Source organism: Cricetulus griseus, chromosome 2, assembly GCF_003668045.3.
Source record: "Cricetulus griseus strain 17A/GY chromosome 2, alternate assembly CriGri-PICRH-1.0, whole genome shotgun sequence".
NCBI lineage: Eukaryota > Metazoa > Chordata > Mammalia > Rodentia > Cricetidae > Cricetulus > Cricetulus griseus.
In genome coordinates, this window is record NC_048595.1 from 74,334,275 (window position 1) to 74,361,485 (window position 27,211).

Sequence of the window (27,211 nt, forward strand, 5' to 3'; positions counted from 1 at the left end):
TCTTTGACTAGAAGAGGGGGAAGGTTATACTTTCTTCTGTCCTTGTTGAGTGAGTGATGCCAGTTTCTCACCAGCATGTAAATTTTTCTCCAGTGTAGGAGAAATAGTGAGTTTTTGTTTTTATCTACTTACCTTCAACCTTTATTAGAATACTAATATTTAAGGATCACTTCCATTCACATAATTAATTGTTGTATTAACTACTGAAACATTTTTGTCATCTCTGTCTCTGCCCCATCCTCCCTCCCTCCCTCCCTCCCTCCCTCCTTCCTCCCTCCCTCCCTCCCTCCCTCCCTCTCTCTCTCTCTCTCTCTCTCTCTCTCTCTCTCTCTCTAAGACATGGTTTTAGAATATACCCTGACTGACTTGCAAATCGCTATTTAGACCCTGCTGGAAGTGAATGCCCAGAGATCCACATGCCTCTGCCTCCTAAGTACTAGGATTAAAGATCATCACACCTGGACTTTTGTTCACCTGTTAAGAGCAGCTGTGATAGCAAATTTGGTGACTGGCAGAATATGAACTGCAACACTGCTTTTTGGATCGTACTTCTCAAAATCTCTTGCTGCTAATGTATTGTTCTGTTGTAACAATTTTTACTAATATTTTTAATTTAAATTAGAAACAAGCTTCTTTTACATGTCAATTTCAGTTCCCTCTCCTTCACCTCCTCCCCTGCCCCTCACTGAACCCCTATCTCAACCCCTTTTTGCTCCCCAGGGAGGTTGAGACCTTCCATGGGGGATCTTCAAAGTCTGTGGTATCATTTGGAGTAGGGCCTAGGCCCACCCCAGTGAGTCTAGGCTGAGAGACGGCTCCCAAAGTCTATTTGTGTACTAGAGGTAAATACTGATCCACTATCAGTGGCCCTATAGATTGTCCAGACCTCTAAATGACCTCCTCGTTCAGGGGTTCTGGAACAGTCCTATGCTGGCTTCCTAGCAGTCAGTCTGGGGTCCATAATTCTTACTAATTTTTAAACTTGGTTTTATTTGGTGTGTGTGTGTGTGTGTGTGTGTGTGTGTGTGTGTGTGTGTGTGTGTGTGTGTGTGTACATGTATTTCAGGAGTCAAACTTGGGTCACTATGCTTACAGGTAAGCACTTTACTGCTGAGCCACTTTCCTGGCCAATAAGGATTTTTAGTTCAGTTTTGCTCTCCATATATTAGTACTACATTTACATCATTCCATCCTACTCTTCTTCCCCCAAACTCTTACTCTGTCCTCACTCCCTTTCAAATTCATTACCTCTTTAATCAATCCCCTATCTCTTTCCCTCCCTTCCTCCCTCACATGTGATTATGCACTGCACGAGTGCGCACACACACCCTGTGGAGTCTGACCACTTTGGATTAGATAACCTATTAAGGAGCTTGCAGATTGTCACTTTTAGCAACCATTAATTGATTTTAGCTCTTCATCTAGGGGTGGGGCCTGGGGAAATTTCCCCATCAATGTTGGGATGCCAACCAGTGTTGTCGTTGTTCAAGTCTTGTTTTAGGCAGTCATATTGTTGAGATTTCATGGATGCAGCTTCCTGTCATACAGCTGTAAAGCTTCCTAACCACAACAATCACCAGCATGGCAAGATAACACCGAGGGTACAGTACTGGCACTTACAGCTTAGCGGTAACCCACAGCTATCTAATTGGACATAAGGCCCACTGTATAGGAGGAGATTCATGTCTTACACTGTAAACCCAGCCCATTCCCTGTGCTGGTGAGGTCACGGACCTTAGGAGAACAGACTGCTACCACTTTTTAAATCAGTATAATTTCCCATTTTTATTCAAATACCCATCCTTATAGTCACTAATCAGAATAGCTCTCACTCCTCATCAAAGAAGCTTCTTTTTTGCAGCAGTTGGAGGCCATTATAGTGCAGAGATCTTAATTGGCTCAGGACTGATTGGGTTCACACACAACCACTGTTAGAAAACACTGCTCATTGTGGGAAAGGGAACTCATTTACTTGAGACCTTGTTCTTGAAGAAAGAGCCATATTGATGCCTATAGCAATATTCTTGAAACTTTTTTTAAACTTGGATTTTTATTAAAACCTGAAAAATCCAATCAGCTGTGCGTGGTATAATATCTTATTAGTGGGATGTTTATGGCTACCTGAAACACAGAATTAAAGAACTTCAGGGTGTGTCCACGTATTGTTTGAAATTGGAACTAAAAGCTCCTTTTACCCTGCTCAACTGTAATTGAAGTCTCAAATAAATTTTTTTCTTTCCATCAGGGTATATCACAAAAAATTACTGTGGATCTCCATATGCAGTAAAGTTACACAGCTGCATGCCCCTCCCGCAACACACACACTTAGTATATATTTTCTGTTCAGTGAAATACATGCATTTGAAGAGTCTAGCCTGTTCACTTACAGCACCCTCATATTTCAAGAAACGCCACTTCACAAGGGGCATGTGATTTCTGTCACCCAGTATGTTCTCTGCTTTTTAGTAAATTTACTTCATGCTGAAAGAAAATAGTTGATTTTTGAGTGGCAATAATGTGGTAATAAAAGCAAAGAGCCATTTTTCTCTTAATTTAATAAAATAATTGCATGGTTGTATATTTTATTTCTGAACACCCATTCCCTAATTTCCTGGTAGATAGATGCATTTTAGTTTCCCAATCTGTAGATACATAACACATAACTTCCTACCTTTTGATGGCCTAAGACCTTGGCTGGAAAGCTTTCACCCAGCATGTGATCCCACTTCTATGAACTATAGTTTTGTGTGTCTTTTGTCTCAGTGCTTGTGATAGATTTGTGGATGTAGGTTGTCTAAGTTCTTAGATGTGTCTTTGTGTGTATGGTTGCTCTGGTTTGCCATCTATCACCATGGCTTTTTCATGAGTTTGCTTCATGTGTTTCCTTGATTGTGTTGCCTTATAATCTGATTTAGCAATGAAAAAAACACTGCCATTGTCCTCCCCCCCAGTTTGTGTCTGCAAACCTAGACCTTGAATATGCTATACAAGCATTTTACTACTGAGCTAGCCCTCTAGCTTTATGTTTAGCTTTAAAGTGGAGGACAGATGGAGACAGAGTTAGGACAGACCAGTGTTGTTTTTCATACTCAACAGAATAGTATTCTACCATTGTGATTTTAAGAGTTACATGAGAGATTATCTTTCCTATCCACAACACAGTAGCTCCTTTGGATTTGACCTCATTGTTGACTATAAGAAAATTTGAACAGTTTCTATAGCAGTATCTGAACTCTGGGAACTCTTTGCAATCTATTGGGATACAGTATGACATTTTTCATGCATACAATTTCTATGAAGACCAAGATGGCTTTAGTTATTGGTTATATTGCTACATTTCTGCTTCATAGCTTACACCTCTCTATACCTGAAAATAACTTTGTATAAAGCTAAAAAAGCTTGGAGGATTGTGTGCTTGATAGCTGTGTAATATGTGTATGAGTTTGTGTATGGGATGGCTGTGTGTCTTCAGAGGGAGGAGACACGTATGCCTAAAATAACAATTGTAGACCTTAAAAGCACTCCACTGTTGCATGAGAGGATTGGTTCAGGGTTTAGCAAACTGTTGGATTATCCTTCTCCTTTAGCTATAGCTGTCAGCTATCGATGAGATTGTAGTGTGTGAAGTTTAAAGAGGATGAGCTTCTTATTCTTAGGACTATGGAACTAATCCCTGGAAAGCCCATCTTTAATACAGCCTTAAGTGCCTTTCTAGAAGAGTAGGTATCCTGCTACTTGGAAAATACTGCAAAGGTACAATAAATGTGTATCTCCTAGTTCCAAAGAATTAAACCTTCTTAAATTTCAATAGTCTGGTTCTTTATTAAATTTTCAGAGGCAACATTGCATGATGTCCTACCCTTTTCTAGCCCCCACCCCTTCTTCCCTCACAAAATGGTCTCACTGCGTATATATTTCAGGCTGGCCTGAGCCTGTGACTCAGATCCACCTGCTTCAGCTTCCCTCATACAAGGATTACAGATGTGTATATCACCACAACCATCTAGAAAATCATTTTCTGTGTGTGCTGTTCCTCTAGGTTAAGTCGGTTTGATATTTTTGTTAGTTTTTTTTTTTTTTAATAGAATACTACTTAGTATCTCAAATAGATCTGGAATTGGCCTTGCTGCTTGGATTTTCCCACAGCTAATATGCATTTTAGGTACTAGAAAAGTTTCTGGTTCGTTTATTTCTTTTTAAATTTCCCTACCAGGTGCTATTGTATGAATTTTATTTGATTACTTGGTATAAAGTATTTATAATTAAACATGTTTTTAAGAGGGAGAAACTGCTCCATAGAAAGTAGGGTATGTTGCACGGGTGTATGGTTTCTTTTAAAAAATTGAGATACAGTTCACATTAAATTGACCCCTTAAGTCATACAGTTCATTAATTAGTATATTCAAACATCACTATCTCATTCTAAAATATTTTGATCACTACTGAAAGAAACGCTGTATCTATTATCATTGACTTCCCATGTCCTCTCTTCTAACACTTAATGGCCACCACTTGGCTTATTGAGGATATATATATATATATATATATATATATATATATATATATATATATATATATCAGCACACAGAGTTGTTGTAGAATATTATTTTAAGGTGTGTTACGTTTATGCTCTGAAACATTTGTTTAATGATACAAGGATGTATTTGATTAAATAAAATTCACCTGTGGTCAGTAGGCTGAATGATAGGGAGGAGCCAGATGGAGAAGAGTTTTTAAGGAGGGTCCAGGAGAAGGATATGGGGACTTTGGAAGAGATGGGAGAAAGGAGGTGAGGGACTTGCTATTCAGCCTCCTGAGGAGCAGAATGTTACCTTAACCTTTGAATCTGAAGTTCTTTAGAGGGACAGATATTTAGATAAGTTCCCTTCACAACTTGACAGCATTCCCTCAGGCTGTGGCTCTTGTGGTAACTGTTGCTGATAGAGTTGCAGTTGTTCATTTCAGTAGCTGTGGCTTAAAAGGAAGTAAGAAATTAAAGTACAACATGGGGTTTTCAAGGTTTTTCCAACTTCTAGTATGTATCAGAATTTTGGTTCAATAACTCTCCCTGGTCTAGAACTTGTGATCCTTCTGCCTTAGCCTTGGGTGCTGGAATTGGAGGCCTGGGCCATCACACCTGGGTGTGTTTGCTGCTTTGCCAAGACTGAATCATGTGTATGCATCACGTTTTCCTTGTTTGTTCACATATTGATGAACTCAGTTTATAAATCTTGGCTGTTGGCAATGATGCTGCAGTGATCATGTAAGTGCAGCTATCCCTTTAAGAAAATTTTATTTCCTTCAAGTATATGTCTAGAGTTGGGTTTCTGCATCTCATGGTAGTTTTGTTTTTAATTGTTTTTTTACTTTATTAGAAGCTGCAGTGTTTCCTATAATGATGTTGCTAGTTTAGATTCCCAGCAACACATACATTTTTCTCTATACGTTTTACTAAAACTTGTCTGGTTTGTTTTTGATACCTCCATGCTGACAGGCATCTCATTGCTTCTGATACTCATCAGACTGAGCCTTGATGAGCCATGATGGGAAGCATTTTTACATTTTCTTGGTGACTCATCTTTTGAGAGTTCCTCTTGTTATTTCTTGTTGAGCTTCGTTCACATGTACGGCTTACAGATATTTTTCTCCCATTTCTTAGACCATCCACGTGTCATTTTCTGGGCCTCTTAGTACCTTCCTACTTTATCTTTATTGTTTTCAAGTGGCTAGAGTGGTTGGAGAATTCTTGGCCCCAGAAAGCAGCTTCTTTCTGTTTGTCACCCTTGCCCCTCTTACAGAGAGAAACCATTCGTGTAATAGGAGGTTTTCAGACAGTTCCTATAGTGGCCTTGATGCCATTGCTGCCAGACAGATACTCCCACTTGATTATGTAGTGAAAAAATTTCCTTTTTTGCCTGTCTTCCAGATTCCCAAGATAAAACCTGAGTATTTCAAAGAACAGAGAACTGTAGACTCTGTTCTACAGTTTCTGTTCCTCCTGGTCCCACGGCCATTTAGCCCCAAATAAACATACAGAGACTTATATTAATTAGAAATATTAATATATTATTAATTTGGCCGATGGCTCAGGCTTCTTATTGGCCAGCACTGTTAATTATTAACTCATTTCTATTAAACTGTTTATTGCTACAAGACTGTGCCTTACCGGTAATGTTCCAGCATGTTACTCCTTTTGGCTGCTACATGGGGTCTCTGTCTCTGTCTCTGTCTCTGTCTCTGTCTCTCTCTCTCTCTCTCTCTCTCTCTCTCTCTCTCTCTCTCTCTGTGTGTGTGTGTGTGTGTCTCTCTCTCTCTCTCTGTCTCTCTCTCCCTTTCTCTCTCCCTATCCCTCTCCCTCTCTCTAGACCGCTCTCTGTGTCCTCTCCCTAGAATTCTCATCTCATAGCCCTGCCTATTTCCTGCCTGGCTAATGGCCAATCAGTGTTTTATTCATCAACCGATAAGAGAAACATATACAAAAGGACATTCCCCTATCAGAGAACTAGAAACTAAGGATGAGTATTCTGCAGAGTTGAGCAATGCCATTTTCACATCTTGTCTTCCTTAAAATGGTTTACGTGCATATTGTTGCCATTGCTGTTTGCTCTAATTTGGGTGTGAAGATGTCAGCTGCGGCACTTTAAGTCCAATTGAGTTAGGTGTGATTTTGGTGATATGATTTTTCCCGAGTTTGTAAAATGGGTGAGGTTACTTTATTCCTTGTGGATTTCCTTAATTCAGGGTTTGGTATTTGCTTTCATCTCTTACTCAGTCTGTTCCCAATTCTTTGAGTCAGAGCAAATTGACACTTTACTGACTTTCTTCTAGGTATCAGAACACTGGAAATTTTCAGGGTCTCTCCTTTTACTACGGTCTTTTCTTTCTTCCCTTCTTTATTGTTTAAATTTTTGAGCCTTTAGTAAGATCAGCTTTATAAAGCAGATTTTCTTTTTAAAAGTTTATTTTTATTGTTTTGTGACCAAGGCTGGCACAGAACTCACTATCCAGTGAAGAATAAATTTAAATATCTGAGCATTCTGTCTTCTTCAGTGTTGGAGTAACAAATGTACATCACCACATCAGATTTCTTGTTGTTGTTTTTGGTGCTAGAGATCCAGGGGAGCTACATTCCCAGCCCCTATATTGATCATTGTTTTTTGAGACAAGTCTTCTTGTGTAGTCTAGCTTGGCATAGTCTAGGTTGGCATCAAGTCTTACCCCAGCCGGGCAGCTGCTGCGAATGTGCCCTGGCTGTCAGATGGGTGCTATGTGCATGAGGAGTGTGTGGTGCAGTGTATGCTTCAGAGCTCCAGTGGAGGTCAGAAAATTACTTCAGTGTTGCTTCTTTTCTCTGTCCTCATATTGGTTCTTAGAATTGAATTTAGGTCACAAGGCTTGCTTCCAGGTGCCTTTACTCACTGAGCTATATTGACAGCTCAGACATTTTGGGTTTTGAGGTATGACAAGGGACTTGCATGGTGATGACAGTTAATGCTTGAGTATTGAGAAAGCATTATGTTTTAAATGGCAATTTTCAGAATCACTTTGGAGGTAGTGGGTGAAAAGCAGTAATGACCAGTTTCTTTCAGCACTGATGGTATTTTGGGCCTCCTGATTGTCTGGTGGGGAGCTGCAATGTGTATTGAAGTATGTTTAACATCATTTTCTTCAGACACAAGATGCTAGTAGCAATTGCCTCCCATTTGTTCATGTTTCCAGATGTGCCAGATGTCCCTGTCAAGTTGCTCTGTTTGAGAGCCACTGGGCTTGGGTAATAGCCAGAGGAATGTGCTATATTGGAAAAACCATGCTCTTCAAAAACATCTTGTATGTGTTTGCACTGCTGGAGATTGAATAGGCATGAGCATGCCAGGCTTCCCTCTACCACTGAGCCTACCCCAGGCTTTAAAATGACAGCTGGACACACTGTTTTTCTTCTGCCTCTATGTAGTATAAACCTGTGAGCATTAATTTAAATGTTCTAATTAAAAAAAAAAATTCTAATGCCTGGATAGGAGTTTGAATTATCCTGTCTTTGCTGTCTGTCATGTTGAAAGAAAGTGACAGATGACATTTGGGTCTGGGGAGGGCAGGTGCATAAAATGTTTCTAAATGGCAGAAGTGTTGTTTGGCTGTTTAGCAATGCCAGTATTGTGTTTGGCCTAAGACACATTCTTAAACAGTGTTGTTGCATTTGCATTTGCTCTGGGTTTGGGTGATAAATACTGGATTGTCTTTGGAAACTTTGTCGAGAGAAAATGACCACATGGAGTCAGGTGTGGGCTGCCCTTCTAAAGTTAACTTAGTTGGATGTGAGCCCTCTGTATAAATAAATGTTTTATCTTAAGAACCCCTTTGCTTTTGTAATATTAAATATCTACTTTTAGAAGAAAGGCCATTGCTGTGTCTGGGAACTTGATTGTCTTATAGGCCTCCTTGGAAGAGAGCAGGGATGTAGGAACAAGCACTGAGAAGTGGGGCTGAGAGGATCTGTGATCACAAAATCTGAGAACTGGCTTGCATTTGTCATTGTCCCTGGACTCTGTGATCAAAGTGGATTTGTGACTGAGTGCATGGAATTCTGTAACTTCAAAAGCATTCATCTGGGCTACACGGAGAGAAAAATAGTTGTCTTTGAAGGAGGTTGCCTTCTTTCTCCCTTGTGCTACAAGTGTGAACTTGACCTTGTTTTAGGTAGCTGAAAAGCTTCCAGTACTGTGGCTCTGAGCGTTGTGTCATACCTCTTTGAGCCCAGTGCCTCGGATAGGTGAGGGCTCAGATGATAATGAACATTAATGTTACTGTGCCTCAGTGGGCAACATTTTGGAATCTAGACCATCTTGATGGCTGTTGCTTTTTTTTGTCTTGCTACATGATATTTTGCTTTAAAAATTATATAATTTTATTTATGAAAATATTTTGTTTTAAAGCAATAAGTTTCCTAAGCCGAGGATGAATGAACCCAGTTACCTCTAGGCAGGGCCTGGAAAAAACAGGACGGAGTAAAAGTGGGAGGTCTCTGGGACCAGTTAGTCTGTTGACTATTCCCATTACCCCAACTCTGGTTTAACCATATAGAGCTACTTCACAGCTATGACAAAGTTCATGGTTATGTAAGCACAGCTCTCTTTAGTAGTGTATTATGATCTGCTTTCTTGTTTTGGCATTGTTTTTTGTTGTTGTTTTGTACTTAAAGTTAGCTTGGAATTTGGGGGTGGGAGTGGAGTCTAGTATGTATTCCCTAGCACAGAATTGCTGCCAGCTAAAATACTATCTCTGAAGTGCTTAGCCAGTGGTTCATCCTGCAAGTTTTCAGAGTGGCAAGAGGGGTGTCATGCTGTGGTTGTCTGTTCCGCTCTGTGCAGTCTCTTTCCCTCTAATCAGTGCTGTGCCTAATGACCCGAGGCAGGCTTGTGTTCGCTTCACTGCTTCTTCGAAGCTGGACGTGGCTCGTGCTCGCCACGTAATGATAGTAATTGCTAGTAGGGCAGACCTGTTCTTCATCCTCCTCCAAGCACATTTCTTGTGGCAGGTGTCTCATTCCTAATTAAGTGCTAATGAGCATGCCTAGCGGACCGAGATGCTACTGCCAGCTTCTCCAGTTTTATGTCTCACTGTTGCCGAGCTCTTAAAAGGTGACAGAGCAAGAATTAGTGTCTTTTGGATGACGGGAAGGTGATTTTACGTGTAAAGAAACTGTGATTGTGATCTCAAGGGGAGAATGAGTAATTTATAAATAATTTCCAATAGCATTATTAATGCTGTCTGCTTGGACCTCACCCGTTTCCCATTTACTCCTCTAATTAAAACTTATTCTCTTAGGAAGGAGTGGCTGTTTGAAAAGAAGGTGGACTCCTAAGGATTTTTAAGGGTGCTGAAAGTGGTTGAAAATTTACTGTAAAAAAGCACTGGTTTTCATGATTAAAGATGTTTTTGGTTTATTCTTGAGGGTAGGATGCACATATGAAATGCAATTAAAAATGAATTTCTGGTGTGGGTGGAAGCTGCTGAACTCAGCTGTAAAGAGTTCAGGGTTCTTTGTGTTTCAATGAGGAGTAGGCACTAAATAAACAAGCAATTCAGTTCTGAGAAATGAACACGGATTAGAATCTCCAGCATTTTCTAACATTGCACCTAAGACACTGAGATTAGCTGTTTTTACTGTCAAAAACAAATTCTATGTTAGACAGCTGAGACACATCCAGATAGATGGTTCAGGGCCGTTTCTTGTATATTTGCTTAAATAATACATAAGAGCAAGAGTATGGTTTCTTATAGACAAGTTTATAATTCCTGGAATGGGTTAGGTCGTAGAGGCAAAGGGGGCATCAGAAAAGGAACATGGGAATGGGGCATTTGGGGCCTTCTAGAACTCTGCAGTCAGACAGTGTTTCTCGGGGTTTCACTTGTTGGTCTGAGTACTGTTCTGTGTGAAGGAGAAGTATGTGAGACATTATTTCAGGAAGGAAGTTTGGGTGAAGGAATGGCTAAAAGAAATTGACTCCAGATTTTTTTGCAGCAGTCCGTAAATTATTTCGTAGAGTAGTATTGGGGCAGCTGCAGAGTTCACTGATACTTCCCTTCACCCTAGTGAGCCTCAGCAAGTTCCCCAGTGTCACAGCGTTTGGTTGCTTCTAAGAAATGGGGATGCCATTGCTTCCTTACAGTTCTTGGAGGGTTTGGTGAGTTAAGGACACAAGTGCAGGGTGTCTTCCTAATGACAGTGCTTCTTGCTTTCTGAGTTCTGTCTTTCACTCACAGCATCATTGTGACAGTTAACGTTGGGTGAAATGTACTTATCTTCTAAATAGTGTGGTTACCTCATTGTGGCATACTTATCATGTCCCCTGGTAAACTGCAGTCAACTCAAAATCAGTGTACAGCTTAGATTCAGTGACATACTGGCGTTCCTCCTTGGAGGTACTTAGATGTAGATGACATCCACACGTGAATGTTTTAAAGTAGCCAGACTTGTCTGATAATGAATTTTCATTGTCCAGGTTGGTTATAGCCTAAAGTGGCAGGTGTAGTAGACTCTAGGGTTAGATTTTGGGATTGGGGGATAGGGTTAGATTGGGGGTGAGTACTGAGGGGCAAAAGCTTTTGATGAGTTGAAAGCACTAACCTCATTTCCTCTTTCCTACCTCTGTCTCCATTCCCTTCTCTGTGTCCAATTTCTGGTTCTTTCTTACATCTTCTGTTGTTTCTGATTTTTTTCCTGGATGGTTTCTCTGTTACTACCACCACCACTTTCTCTTCTTCCTCCTCTCCCTCCTTTTCCTCTTCTTGCTTTTACTTCTCCCACCTCCTCCTCTCCCTCCTCTTGTTCTTCCTCTTACTGCAACTCTTCCTCCTCCTCCTCCTCCTCCTCCTCCTCCTCCCTCCTCCTCCTCCTCCTCCTCCTCCCCCAATCACTGCCAACAGCAGCAGCAGTTGCAAGCTCAACATCTCTCTCATGGCCATGGACCCCCCGTACCTCTCACGCCTCACCCTTCAGGACTTCAGCCTCCTGGCATCCCGCCCCTTGGGGGCAGTGCCAGCCTTCTAGCGCTGTCTAGTGCTCTGAGTGGGCAGTCTCACTTGGCAATAAAAGATGACAAGAAGCACCATGATGCAGAACGCCACAGAGGTGAGAGGCCGGGCAAGCCAGATTAGGCTTTGCCCTCATACTCAGACAGTGCTGCAGAGCTGTGCCTCGCTGTGGAAAGCCCCAGCCCCACACAGAGTGAGATAACAGGAGCTGTCGAAAAGCTTTCCACTGACACTCAGTTCACCCTGCCACTCTTCAAGGTTTGCTGTGGGCAGCTGTGGGTTTTTCTGTCTTGCTAGCCTGCAGGCATCTTGACATCTTGGTAACTGCCTTTTTAATGCCAGTGGCCTGTACCATATTATGGAGAACTGTTAACTGCTTAATTGGGTAATTTTCAAAGAAAGTGATGTTTGTTAAATGGGGCGAAATAAGAAGTTAAATTTGAAAGTGAATGTGTTCAAATGAAAGGCTTGACAGTTGCATCTGTTACTAGTTTTGTAGGCTTTAATCCTAGTATGCATTAAATATTGGGCAAATTGCACTTGACTAATTTTTTGAAGAAAAGTAATTTATTCTGTCAAGAAATTAAAAATAGGCTTTGTGTATGGTTAAACTGTAAATCTTATGTTTACAAAATACTGTAATTTTCAGGAAATCACTGTATTAGGAATGTGCAATGACTTATATAAATAAAGCCATTTTTAAAACTGCCTGGGGCCTGTGTTCTAATTATTCCCCCCTTTTTTTATTTCTGTTCTTGCCTCTGTGTCTGAACGGGCGTGTCTGTGCGTTTCTTGGTAACCTCGGAAGCAGACAGAGAGCCGGGCACGGTAAGTACCCCAGCGCCTGTTGCACATGAACACAGACCCAGTTGCATTCCCAAACTGCCTTTCTTCGAACACAAGCACCAAGCAGACACACAGACGCCCCGTGTGTAGTGACCTGAGTTCCTTCTTATTTTCTTTTTAAAAATCATTCTATTTTTGTGAGTACTTGCCCTCTCATCTCTTTTATAAACCTGGCCTTTGAGGAGAGGTGCCTGCTTTAGGAGTCAAATCATTTGCTGTGATTCCTTGTTGCTCGATGTTTAGCCCAGACCTGCTTAAGTATACATTATACTGGGAGTCTAGGTTTCATGTAGTTAAAAGAATATTCAAGTTTTTGTCTTAGCATCATGCTTACAGTTATTATCCATATGTAAATTCCCTCTGTGAATGCATCTTAGTGGCTAGTTTTCCATGTCTGTTTTCTCCCCCCCCCTTTTTTTTCATATTTATTAAGTATAAACTTGATCTTAAATTTCCTTTAGACCTAAGACTGCATCTAGTAGTAACTTCTTAAAAACATGGAGCTTCAAAGACAGGGCTGTGTGTTTATAGAGCTCATCTTTTCATAAGCCTGAGTCATACATAAACTTTCATGTGATGAATGCTTGCACTGTGCTTGTACATGCCAGTTAATGGCGGGGAGACACATTTTAAGGATGCAAAGTGAGAACCTGCTCTGTTTAGTGAAGGTAACCTACAGATTCTTCCTGTCTATCCCCATTTGTGAGCACAGAATATGTTGACCATACAAGCATGCTTAAAACAGACAGAAAGAAATGGGACACGGAATTTTAAGACACTCCCTCCCTCCCTCCCTCTCTTTTTTCTATCTTCCTTTTCTTTCTGTGCTGAGAATTGTACCTAGGGCCTCGAGCATGGAAGGAGAATTGTATATAGTGAAACTTGCTCCCAATACTGTTTGCCCCTACTCCAACCCTCCCCATGGGCATGAGTGTAGATCAGAGGAAAACTTGGGATTCTATTTCCACAATGTGGGTCCCAGGAATTGAACTCAGGTTGTCAGGCTTGGTGGCAAGTGTGTTTACCTACACAGACACACACACACCCTTCAAAATCATGAGATATGACTCACATTGTGGCCCTGGGTCACAGGTGTGTGTCAAATCTTAGAAATTTTTTGTGAGTTTAGGAAGAAGATTTCACTTTGACAAGCTCAGGATCCCCCATCACCTTTCCATCTAGAATTGGTACTGCTTTAAACGTTTTCTTTAAGATAGATACTTCTGTGTTTCTCACATTGGGATTTGTTGAGGGGTCTGGGTAATTATTAAATGGAGATGTAGTTAAGTTTTACATTATTATACTATAGAGTTTTCTAGGTGGTTTTAGGAGGAAGGGAAGAAGACAGACAAAAGCTTTAACTCAGAAATACAATACCTGACAGACAAGAGTATAAGGTTGAATAAATTGGCTTTGATTTATGAAGTGACCTTTATGTTTTGCTATTTTAGTTTCATTGTAGACTGTCATCTTTTCTTCCACATTCATTCAGTAGAGTACAACATTTTAAAACCCCAGCTTTGAACCTATAAAAATCAGCAGAAGACATGAAGGACTGGGTTGCATGTTTTTCATCAGAATTCATTTTATTTGAGAGGAGACTTTTCTAATTTAATATGTGTCTCCTCTCTTAACTACTCTTAAACCTTAAGTGAATGCATTCATCCAGTGTTCCCTACACATAAGGCATCTACAGTTAGGAGTATGTAGCTATGCAACAGAGGCATTTATTTTGTCTGTCAAGGACAGGACAAGTAACAGAAATGTTAAAAGCTGCAGCTGTGATGTCACAGTTCTGCAATTGTTTCTATTGGCTCAGGACTCAGAAATAAATTCTGCATGAACAGGTTTTCATGCTGAAGCTGCTAAAAAGCCTTACCTGTATGCAATTTCACCAGTGGCCACAGATTCATAATTTTGGCTGAAAGATACATACAAGTGCTTAATCATTAGAGGCGGTGAGGGGGTGGTAGGAGGGGATCAGTTGCATGTTCTTTTAAATGAGTTTTTGAATGAGTTTTTAGTTAGCATAGACAGTAATAGGTTTCATCACGGCCTTTTCAGACATGTGTATTTCTTTGTTCATATTGACTTGCCTCTTCCCCCGTCCTTCATTTCTCTTTGTGTCTCCTTCCTTCATTCAAGTAGCCCCTCCCTCTAGTTGCATCCTTAAAGGAATGTAAAACAGTTCTTGAATTTTATGAAGCTATGGGTTATTTTTAAGTGTGTATTAGAGTCAGTGAACTTCATAGAAATGTGGAGGATCCCAGGTGCACACCTGTCTACAGAATAATATAAAAGTAATGGCTTGTGTCCCTTTACTTGTCAAATTTTTGACATGCGTAGAAGTATATGTATGTATGTCTACTGTTTTTCCTGCCTAGTTACTACAGTCTTGGGTGGTGAGATAAAATTGGAAAGTACATTAACTGGAGCCAAGCGTTAGTCTGTGGAGGAGTTAAGTTGTTCTGTTTACCTTAGTTAGTTTTTGATGCAGTTATACAAAATTAAGTAGCTTCTCAACTTGGCATAAAATTGAATATAAGCAGCAATGAGTAATGAGATGTTTGTACTCTTAGTGCCTAAAATATTGTACTATACTTGATAAAGTGCTTGGAGTTGAGAATCTGAGTTTACCTGGCTCTTTGCTGCTGTCTTCCTGCACCAGAGAGATGAAGGTGGTTACTACAGGCTGATGGTTTCAAACTGATATGATTCAGTGTTTCTCCTTTTTAATTAAAATCACTGAGAACCCCTAAGGATTTGTTTCTCTTGATGATATACTTTGACATTTACAAGATTAGAATAAAAATTGAAAAGAAAATTAGGTACAGAGCTACTTAGTTGTATTAGTTACTTTTTAATCTTAATGAAAAAGCAATATTTTCTTCAAGAAGGACTTTTAATAGATGAATTTGATTTTGCATATTTGCAAATATTTCTAATGCTAACTTAAAATTAACAACTAGGTTCTGATAAACCTCTGTATTCAATCTGTGATACAGTTGCTTCTGTTATTCTTGAAGAAAATTTGCATGAAGAGATTGGTGAAAGTCTCTGTTACTTTTTTTGGGTGGGGTGGGGGTGTTCTTCAGTCTAACTCAGACAGCTTGAGCCATGAGTTCACTGACTCCTTACTGCTATTTTTTCCTGTTCTTTTATATTAATATTTTTAAATCAAATGCGAAAATGGGCAGACCCACAGGAAATGGGATATGGCTTACGGCTGTCTGATAGGTGCTTTATCTTATATCTTCCAATGATACAGTTTGTTTGTTTATGCAGTTATACAAAAGTTAGGTTAGAAAACAAATGAACCTTAACATAGGCAGTATGTTGTAATGTAAAAACATAAAAATTAACGTACTAAGAACAGAATGTACCCAGTGGAGGAGCCAGAAGGTAATAAAATAACCACGAAGGGCTTGTAGCATACTTACTGGATTTTTCTTGTTGTCATTGTTTGCTTTGTTTTAAATTTGACATGTAATTCTCAAAATCTGTTCTTTGCCTGCCTGATTTTTTTCTTTTAATTTTATTGTGTGCAGATGTGTGTGGGCACAGGTGTGCCATGGTGCACATGGAGAGGTCAGAGGACAATTTGTAGGAGTGGGTGCTCTCTATCAAGTGGGTCCAGGGATAAAACTTGAGTCATTGGTCTTATCAGTAAGCTCTACCTTTTGAGCCAACTTGCCAAGCCCACCTCAGACTCATGTCAATTCACCTGCCTTCTCCTCTAAAGTGTTGGGATTACAGGCAGGAGGCTATCTTGTCTGTTTGTTGTTGTTGTTTTGCTTTATAATTTATAAGTTTTTGTAGGTAAGTACAGCTGTTGAACAAGTAATATTAAAGGTGGGCCATACTCATTGTATGAGTGTTTGCCCACATGTATGTGTACCACATGCATACCTCTTACCTCAGCAGGCCAGAAGAAGGCATAGATCCATTGGAACAGACAGCTATTAGGCACTGTGTAGGTCCTAGGAACCAAACATGGATGCTCAGCAAGAGCAGCAACTGTTCTTGACTGCCAAGCTATTGAGATATATACATACATACATACATACATACATACATACATATATATATGTATACATATATATATATGTATATATCTCAAATGTTTCGGTTGGTTTAAAAGTGATTTGCATTAAATTTTGACCAAAAGGTATAGATAGTACTTAAACATATCTACTTTAAATACTTGGCATTAGAGGACCAACAAATAATTATGTGTCTTTAAAAAGAAATGGTACAACAGTCTAGATGTGATAAGTGCACACTTGCCATCCCAGTAAGTGTGGGTTCTTTTTCCCTTTAAAATACAAGCAGGCGAGCCAGCACAACGGTTCAGCGGGGAAAGATGTTTCATGACCTGAGCTCCATCTTTGGGACCTATGTGGTAGAAAGAGAAAATTGACTTCTGCAAGTTGTCTTCTGACTGCTACATGCATTCTGTGGTGGGTGTGTACCCCTACCCCTAAGGGTACCTACACATACTCAGAAAATAAAAATACTTTAAAATTTAAAATACAAGTTGTGTATGTGAGGGTCCATCTGCCTGGATGGCAGTGTGTCATCTATGGGGCTGATCCAACCAAGCAGGCATGCTCAGTACAGTCCATTCATCTTTGTTGAAAGTAAACAAGGAAAGCAATCACTCTTTTCCCATAACTGTTTACAAATTGAATTTTGACTGGATTTGTAAAGAGATGGCTAAAATTGAGATGTCTCCTGTGAAATGTTAACTTGTAGGCACAGTAGGAAACGTGAACTATTCTTAAGCAGTTGCCACTCTGCACATAAATGTTCTGGGAGAACTTAAAACTGCTTGAAAAAACTATCACCACTGCTGTGAATTAACTCATGGAAGAGGCAGGCCTGGTGATCTTAGGTGGTTTGAGTTGGTATGTGCCAGTGACAGGTGGGGTTAGGGCTTCTTTCATCAGATGAATGCTGAGGCCTGTGTCACCTAGGAAAATTTTTAGGTCTGTCCCACTGTGATTATTACAAAAATTGGTGTCTTTCATTCACAGCCAGTCAGGTTTTGTTGTTTTGGTTGTTTTGCTTTTGTTTAGGTGTATAGGTGGTTTGCCTGTGTGTATGGCTATGTACCACCAGTGTACCTAGTGCCCTCAGAGGCTAGGGGGCATTGGATCCTGCATTGGTGGTGGTTCTAAGCTGTCACATAAGTGCTAGGAAATGAACCGAATCCTTTAGGAAAAGAGCCCGTGCTCTTAACTACTAAGCCATCTGTCGAGTCCCCATAGCCAGTTTTAGACTTAAGTTTGTATCTTACAATTCAAAGGCTTTGTGAGTAGGCATGTGGTTCTTTTCCCTTTTTCTTTTATTGTTGTGATTACTGTTTCCCCACTGGAATTTCAAATCAATAGCCAGTATGACAGTGGCATTTTTGAGATGAACTCTAGATATAAGTGCTGTCAGAAATCCCAATGACTCAAGTAGTGTCCTGATGTTTTCTCAGTGTGGAGAATTGCTTGGGTCTGAAAGTATCCTGAGAGTTTTAGATTTGGGAATATTTATAGACTTATATCCTACTCTTAAAAAATTTAAAACCTAAAATGCTCTAAAAGTCCAAAGCACTCAAAAAGTCTAAAGTGCTGTAAAAGTTCAGATTTCAGAGCTTTGGAATTTTGCATTTCATTTTAGAGATTCTCATATCTGGGTTGTAGAGAACTGAAAGGCACCGAAGTACATGAGTAAGAAAAGGCTTGGCACACTGACATTGCTGTCTCTAGGTTATGAGTTGGGGGCATAATTGTGTTAAAGCCACTTTGGTTATTTTTATGTATTTGCTGTACTCCAGGATGAATTTTTTTTTTTTGCTTTACCTGGAGGAGAAGTGTAAAGGGCAACTTGGGGAGTGACAGGTTGTGACAGAGTCTTGTGGTTCAATGTGTGCTGTGTAGGTACATTGTCACAGGCTCAGTCTCATCTCCTGCAAGGCCCAGCTGCATTACAGCACAGGTCTCTGTCGTCCAGGTACAACTTACCCACATTCTGCATGTAACTGAGAGACAGATGAGCTTTCTTTAGGCCTGCTGCAGGGTTTGGAGAGGAGAGGTTATGTATGTGCATGTAGACACATTTCCTACTTTCTATGCTTTGGACAAGTGGTTAATCCCTATGGTTATGAGTTACAGGAAATTTTTTAAGTGGATAGCAGAAAATGTGAGCGACTGATTTGTACTGCTGCAGAAATATAGTATAGTTTGATGGCTTAATTGCCATCATGTGTAGATGGAGACAGCAGACAGATGTGATGGGGTGCATCTTTACCTAATTGTTTTAATGTTCCCCGAGAAGTTAATTGTCAGTGTGGAGTGTGCTATCAAATTAGGTTCCCACCGTCATGTCTTAGTGTAACTGAGGATAAATGAGGTGCCTCGAGTCTCCAATATGTGTCTCTGACACAAATACTTGTCCTGCAGGGCAGGGGATGTTCCCAAGGGAAGCAGTATAGCAGCTGGAGAATCCATTGGAATTGTGCTGCTTTGATATTAGGAACGTCTGTCTAACATTTGCTGTGTCCAGGAGGGGTTCTTCTGTTTGCTATTGATAGTTTCAAAGTTTAAATCTGAGAAGTCACTTAGGTGAATGGAGGCTTCTGAGGCTAGTGTTTGAGAAATGTAGCATTCATAAGGCATATTGTTAACTTAAATTTCCCAGATTCTCTGAGTAGTAGACCTGTGCAATTGCTACTGATAAGTTGTTAAGGAAGAATAAAGTTCTTGGAACAAGACCACAAAGATCAGCTTTTATCTCTTTCAGAGCCATCTGGGTCTTTGCTGCCTTATATAGTGGGTTATCAGCATGCAATGACAGATCAAGATAAAGTTAACACCAAGCTTCCTCGAGGTTTAGCTGATGCTTATACTGTAGTTTCTTACAGGAAAGTATGGTTGTAAAATTGCATTTGGATGTTAACTACTTTTAAGAAACTGTTGACCTCCTTTAGCCTTAGGTTAAAGACTTTGCAGACAGTCTTGCTCAGTCTTAGCCATTTACTACAATAGAAAAATGCCCTTCTGGGTTTTATGAAGGATGGTCCATGTCATGACAGTGTCTCCTCAAGGGAGTGTACAAGGGTTGTTTTCTTTTGGGGGATGGGGAAATTTTACTTATTTATTTACTTATTTATTTATTTATTTAGAGATAGATGTTCATGTACCCCAGGCTGCCCTCTGAACTCCCTGCCTATACCTCCTGAATGTTACAATTCCAGGCTTGCACCACTATCCCTCCACCCCAGGTTGTGTTCCTGGGAGGACGCTCCTCTGTTGTAGAACTTCACAGCTGTTCTGTGGGTAGTGTGGGTAGATGGATTCAGGAAACACATATCTATAATACTCATCTGCTTGTTGCTGGTACAGAAACCCCAAGATTTGTTCTGCTGAAATTAATTCCAGGTTGTCATGAGGGAAGAAGCCCTTTGTGTTGGGTAGCATACCTCTGCTCTGAACCTTGACCAGTCATTTCCTGTGTAGTTTCTGCATAGAAATAGAAGGAAGTTAGCAAGTAAGGTTGATCTGTTTTCTTTCTCAGATGTTAGGTAAGTCTCTCCCCTTAGGCTTCACTTGGCTCCAGAGCATATACACATACAGCACATAAGGCTATAGTTTCGAGGAATTTAAGTTTGTTTTGTAAACATGTTTTCAGACTTTGATTTGTGCATGTTTGTCATATTCCCCTGGGTTGCATAAATCCTAGTTTGAGTTCCTATATATATATAAAAACATAAAAAAAAACAAGACAAATAAAATGGTTTTGTTGATTTAACAAAATTTTAAAACTGAAATTTAATATACAGCCTGAGAATTGCAGTTCTCGAGACATAATAGAATTCTGCCCAGTGTTGACAATGTTTGAAAAGCCCTGTAGGTTTCTTAAATTTATCAGGTACAAGGTGAACTGACAGCCTGGTGCCTTGGCCAGGACAAGAGCCTTCCTATCAGCTTGACAACACTGGATCTGGTTCTCATGTTGGCCAAAATCTGACTTGATGTTAAGTCTTGATCTGGCAGGGTGATCCTTAGAGATGGTGTCTTTTTGATAAGTTCTATGTGTTAAATTAAAATCTTGAAAATGTGAGCTCTGTGAAGAGCCCTCTGCCATGGCAGCATGTCTGTGTAACTCTTTGTCTATAGGGACAGCACTCATGGATATGATAGGAGTAGAGGCATTGCTTGTGGTTCTGCTGAGGACTTTGCCAGTGCATGACTTGGCTCATTAGTGGTAGGGTTTGAGTGGAAAGGCAGGAAGTCGTATCTTTTTGGTATTGTGAGTGCAAAGGTGTGCTTAACTGTGCAAGAGTGTGGGGAGGCTTTAGGTCAACTTTGGCTTTCTTCTTAGGTCACTCCCCACCTTAGTTTTTTAGGCAGGGTCTCTCACTGAAGTTGTTGCAGGCCATTTCAGTGAAACTAGTGGGCCAGTGCAGCATATAAGGCTGTTGTTTCAGAATTTTAGTTTGTTTTGTAAGCATTGCTTACAATAACTCCTCCACCTGTCTCTGTAACCCATCTGTCAATGCTAGTTAGGACATACCCTGCTTTTTTTATATGGGTGCTTGTGATCCAAAATGCTTACATAGTAAGCATTTTGTTCACTGCACCATTCCCTCAGCCCCTTTTCTCTGCTATTATTTGTTATTATGCATTTTGTTTATATTTATTTATTCTCTGTGCATGCAGGTGGCCATGTGTGTGTGCCCGCCTGCATGAGTTGAGTTTTTATGTACAATGTGTGTACAGATATCTAAGGAGGCCCAGAGCATTGGAGTCCCTGGAACTGAAATTACAGGGAGTGTGAACCTCCTAATGTGGATCCTGAGAACTGAACCCAGACCCAGGTCCTGTTAAAGAGTACTAAGTGCTCTGAACCAATGAGTATTCTCTTTGTCACATCCCCCCCCCTCTTTTTTTAGATCTCATGATATTTCCCAGTAAGATCTGCTCACTTAGAAGTAAACTGTATTTGTTTCTTACTTGTATGTTTACATTTGGTGTGGAAAGTGTATATACCAGATAGATGAAGAGATGGTGTGACTGACTGGTGGTAAGGAAGGAGTATCAGGACTGTGTGTCAGGCATTGGTGTGACAGACACATTAGAATGTTCAGCAGTAGTTTAAAGAGCCATTGTTGGTTTAATTTAAGCGATATATTTGGATACAAATATTTTCTGTTCATAAACCAGGCTTAGGATTTTCCTTCCTGGGAGAAGAGGTACTTGTACTTCTGAATCTGTAAGTGGTAGGATGGTTCTAGACTTAGGCCAGTCATCTCTACTGTCTGGACATTTGCTGTTCCAGGTTAACACAAAATGAAAAGGATGTCTCTTAAAGGTAGACTTAGTCTCTTCCCATATATGAATCTGGCTTTTATGTTTGATACATTATTGTTCTTTCCCTGCTTGTACTGTTGTAGATTCATCTGAAGGCCTTTTGCATGCTAGGTAAGTGCTTGGCCAGCTCACTGCAAACTTTTTAGGAACTTGAAACAATTTCAACTTTATTGTTTTTCAGTCTTCTCTTAAATGCTTCTTCTTTTCTTTCTTTCTTTTTTTTTTTTTTTTGAGACAGAGTTTCTCTGTTTAGCTTTGGAGCCTATCCTGGCACTCGCTCTGGAGACCAGGGTGGCCTCCAACTCACAGCGATCCGCCTGCCTCTGCCTCCCAAGTGCTGGGATTAAAGGTGTGCGCCACCAATGCCCAGCCTCTTAAATTCTTTTTAGGTAACATAGATACTTTGACATTGAATAAATTTTGAACAAAGGGGCCAGCCATTCAGTCAGTATTTAGGTTTTATTTTTTACTTCTTAGTACATGTATTAGTGATTTAAAATGACCATCAAAATAACTGTCCCATCTTCAGCCATATAGTAGCTAGCAGCAGGTGGGACTTTAGAGCAGTACTTACCACAAGAAATTCAGCAGTGCCGAGGAAGTCACTTTAGGTTTTCGGAGAGCAAAGGATAAACATCAAAGATACTGGTGGTATCTTGGGCAGTAGTTGGAACTCTGAGATTGCCTGTTGCTGTCTGTGTAGCTCAGTGGGGTGAAGCATTACACTCAGAAAAACTGCTCATGGAGGCAAAGCTATAAGGATGTGTGTTCTCTTCCTTGGAGGGTGGACTTAAAGCTTAGTAGGTATCTGGCAGTAGTACGAGGTGGGGTCACAGGCCCACCTTCTTTGCTTTGAGTTCAATTCACAGCATCAAAGACATAAAGAGATGCTTTGTTTTGTAGCTGTAGTCTGCTAGTTGAATGAGGCTAATTATCAGGTAAGCAGGGATGTTAATTACTAGCCCAGTCCAAATTTAGGGGGCATTGCAGAGCTTTTCAAAAATCTTTTTAAGTTACAGGCCTCATTTAAACTGCTGAAATGAAAATTCAAGTAGATTGTTCTTAACTCACAGAAGCAGAAGCCTCAAAGCATAGCAACCATAAAGGTCTGCCACTGAAATGTTACTGTTCCAGCAAAAACTGTGCTGTTCCTGTAGAAGCATAGATTGCTTTGGGGTTTAGGCTGAGTAGTCTCTGTACAATCACCACTGACTTTGCTGGAGAGACTTTGAAGTTGCCCCAGACCTGGACTCAATCACGTTTTTTTTGCCAGGCACTTGTGCAGTTAGATACAGCCCTACTCCAGATCCATTTGCTCTGTTTAGATCCTGGACATAACCTCGGGGCTAGAGTGTAACTGGTAACTGCTTTTCAGGAGCTGCATTAATACTGCATCTTTTACCAGCCATGGGTCCTGATTGAAGTCTGAGTTTTATTAAAGAGGTAATTATAATTAGTTCATGGATCCAGTTTGCTTACCTTTCAGCCCCAGCCACTGTGAGCCTTTGAGCCTCTCTATACTGAATTGTGTGGGTCTCTCTACCTTTTATCTAATCTTCCTGGCCATTTGTTTTGTTTGAATAATCATAATTTAAAAACCTCAACATTTAGATTCAACTCTAAAGTGGGACAAGAGGCTTCAAACTGCCTTCTGATCTCCAGGTTTCTTTCTTTCTTTCTTCCTTTCTTCCTTCCTTCCTTCCTTCCTTCCTTTCTTTCTTTCTTTCTTTCTTTCTTTCTTTCTTTCTTTCTTTCTTTCTTTCTTTCTTTCTTTCTTTCTTTCTTTCATCTGTGTGTGGTGGAGCTGGGAATCCTGTTGAAGTGGAGTCCATGTTTTATCCCAGGGAGCCTGAAGAGCCAGCCACCTGGCTGCTTATATTTAGCTGGTTAGGAATGGAAACCAAGGCCTTAAAAAGTGTGCCATAAACATTTGTTTCTGGTACATACTATTGTGTACCATTTGTGTTAGGAAAGGTTGCGTAATTGCTGACCCTAGGCTCCACTCCCATGCATAGTTCTCAGGCATCTTGGCAGAAATTGGGGTTATCTGGGCCTTGTGAAAGGCAGTTTTTGCATAGCTCATTCAGCATTGTTCAGGGCAGTAACACATCACTGAACAAATTGCCCCCTTGCATATGCTAATCCAGCTCTTAAAAGAACTCTTTGTAACATGTTCTGCTGTAGCCTAAGGGGAGATAGGAATTGAAGGGCCATCCAGGTCGTGTCATGTGACCCCTAAATATCTAAAATGCCTGTTTTCTTTGGGTCAATGGTTCATATTCAGTGTATGCTGATGAAAGTGTCCTGTGTGGTTTGTGGCAAAGATTAGTCCTCTTATGTGAACTGCTTTTGCTGTTAAAGGTTCACAACTGACTAAGGTTTCCACATTGGAGATTAAATTTCGGTGGTATTGGCTAACAATGCCAGATCTTATTTTCAACAGTAATTAAAAGAATTTAAATCCTTTATTGTTGTGTGGAAGAGGTGATTCACCATTAGGAACTAATATTACTCCCACCTGCATCTTTGGTGCCTATTTAGATCGGTACATGGTAGCTACCACTCATAATATGCGCCTAATAGAATGATCTCAGGAGGCTCAAAGGCTGTTCATATTCTTCACCAAGAAGTTACAGTGAAAAAGAATAAAATTACACCTACATTCAATCAGCAAGTGTCTCAACACTAAACAGAAGCTCATTTTTAGAGAATAGGGCCTCAAGAATCCACCAGAGTTTAAACAGCGTGATGTAAAATCTGTTTTCTTTTAAGCTCTGTCTAAATGCTTGCCACTGGAGTCTTAAGACACGTGACTAAACAGGGGTGCCAGATTGTCAGGATCCTGTTTCTAAAACAGTTCTTCCAGGTTGGGTTTTCAGGCTTACAAAGAGGCCTAGGAAGAAACCTTTATTAGTACTTTTTTTTCTTACAGAGTAATTCCCTCTTGGTCCCAGACAGCCTAAGAGGCACAGATAAACGCAGAAATGGTCCAGAGTTTTCCAGTGACATCAAAAAAAGGAAGGTGGATGATAAGGATAACTATGTAAGTGAATAAAGGACTTCCATAATAATTGTTGAATTACTGCTTTCCTTATGAGTGAGTTTCCAGGTGTCCTGCTAGGGTGATGGTTCTGTTCTCTTCATATTGCAAATCAGGTAAGTTCATACATTGGAAGACATTGTTTCCCTTCAGGGCTGTGTGGGTTATACACTTCATTTGGGCTTACATATTTTTTCTAACTTAGCTGCTCACAAAGGAACTCTGAAAGTATCAGGTTAGTCATATAGGGCTATATAGCATCAATACCTAGAGGCTGAAGCACCAGGATTGCAATGTTACAGCCAAATTGAGTGACACAGTGAGACCTTGTCTCTAAAAACATATAAATAAAAATAATAAATGTTTGTAAAGATAGCTCTGTGATAGAATACTTTCCTAACATATGTCAGGGCTTGGGTTTGACAGTAAAACATATATGCGCGCGCACACACTGTGGGTCTTTGAGGAAGAACTCTATTCTGTACTAGGAAAGTTTAGACACAGCTTGTATTTCCTGTGGCTTACCCAAGGCTTCAGCTAATAATAAGTAACATTTTGTGTGTGAGGATTACTGCCAGGAGCCCTGTGCACTGACACAGATTAATTTATTTAGTTCTTATTATAACCTGCCAAGTTGGGTATCATCTCCATTTCATAGCTAAAGAAACTTACCCAGAGCTTGCGTTTCACCAGAGATCATGGTTAGTGGAACTCTGGAAGCACCTTATGCCAGAAACATGCTGTATTGAAGCTTTGAACCTATTCTTAGAATTGGCATTTCCCTAGAGGTCCTAGATCAGTCTACAGTTTGTATCATGATTTAATAAACATCTCAAGAACCAGTCATTGGCTCTCCCCTCTTTCACCTAAGCCCTTCAAATAACCTTCTGCCCCTATCTGTTGTCCTGAGCTGCATGTATTTGCTTTCATTTGTAACATTAAATGTTAGCAATCAAGTCACTGCTCAGAAGTGAAAATTTGCTGATACCCAGTTTTGTGTTATTAGCTAGCTTCTCCATGAGGTTGTGTATTTAATTCAACAATGAGGGACCTGGAATCAATATCTTGGTCCTGTGGTTTTATAGTACTTATGTATTGTCTGATTAGATAACTGGGTTTGGGATGAGATAATGAGATTATGTTGGAGCATGCGAGAGGCAAAGCCTAAGACCAGAACTGTTTGATTAAAGTTTACTGTATTGTACTAGCTTATATTTTCAGAATGGTCCATTACAAAGCTAAGTTGCATTTGGAGAAGACATGAATGATTCATCTCATAACTCCTTCAGTGGTATAAGAGGGTGTTGAAACTGAGGATCTGGATAATGGTTTCAAGGAATTGGATAGGATGAAGACTTAGGTAAAAGGAAGACCATGTTATACAGCAGAGTAAGGTGAATTCAGTTTATCACACCTGTTAACACATTTGTGAAGAAGTATAAGAGTTTGAGATCCCAAACAGAAGTGATTAATAGATGGGAGTACTAATTATCGTACTTTGATCATTATAATACTGTATAGGTATACCTCATGTATTTCTTTTCCATAGAAAGGAAAGATATTTTTTCTAAATAAAAATGGAGTGCAGTGGTAGTAAATTGTTTGCTATAGTTACCCATTTACCCTTTCTACTATGATCATTTTTATAATTCTTTTTCTAAAAGGGAAACCCTTCTAGTGTGTATTTGTTCACTATTTCTATTTTTGACATCTGAGAATATCTGTACTTTTATCTGACACTAAGAGAAAATAAATATTCTTTATCACTTTTTTTCAATGAAACATTTCAGTATATTTTTAATTTGAATTGCTCCTGACTTCAGCATTGGCTGTCAATTTATGTTGCTGGTGAACTTCATGGTTCTTTTATATTGTACCAGAAGTGTGCTTGGCTTTGAAAACTTTGAAGACTACCCCTAGTGACATATGTTGTCCAGTAAAGCCCAAGTTACCAAACATAGCCACCAACTAGGAGCCAATTATTCAGAAACCTGAGCCTACAGAGGACATTTGTATTCAAAACACCATGCTAAGAAAATAGAATTTTTCAAACTTTGATGTGGGAGTAAACTCACCTTAAATGGAGCAGCTTTTCTTAATGCTTTGCAGACAGAATGTAACCTTGGAATTTGCTGTGATTAGCCAACTTTGTAGTTCAGTGAAAAGACAGTAAAGACCCCTCCCTATAGTGGATGGCAATGCTCTCCAGCTATCTCCATCTAGTTTCCTTCCATTTCTCCATATCTCATGATGAAGAGCCTTTTTTTTAAAAAACCCCATCGTATGTAGTGTGCCTGAGTGTACATATGGGTGCTTGAAGTTGACATTGTGTATCTTTGATAGCTCTCCAGTATTTTTTATTTTATTGCATCAGAGTCTTGCCAGTCCCTCAGGGCCCACTACCTGGAATGCCTAGGGATCCCTGTCTCTG

The 27,211-nt window shown here is 40.0% G+C and overlaps 1 protein-coding gene across 14 annotated transcripts in view; it reads left to right on the top strand.

Annotated features, from left to right (window-relative positions):
* The window catches only part of Tle1 (TLE family member 1, transcriptional corepressor), a 92,200-nt gene that overhangs the window by 36,626 nt on the left and 28,363 nt on the right, over positions 1-27,211 (top strand). For 5 of the 14 annotated variants that reach the window (XM_035439841.1, XM_027400239.2, XM_027400241.2 and 2 more), the window contains 3 exons: positions 11,425-11,629; positions 12,341-12,360; positions 24,673-24,783. In XM_035439841.1, coding sequence (XP_035295732.1) covers positions 11,425-11,629; positions 12,341-12,360; positions 24,673-24,783 — 336 coding nt within the window. The remainder of the gene's footprint in view (positions 1-11,424; positions 11,630-12,340; positions 12,361-24,672; positions 24,784-27,211) is intronic. The other 9 variants (XM_027400242.2, XM_027400240.2, XM_027400244.2 and 6 more) reach the window with 4 other exon arrangements.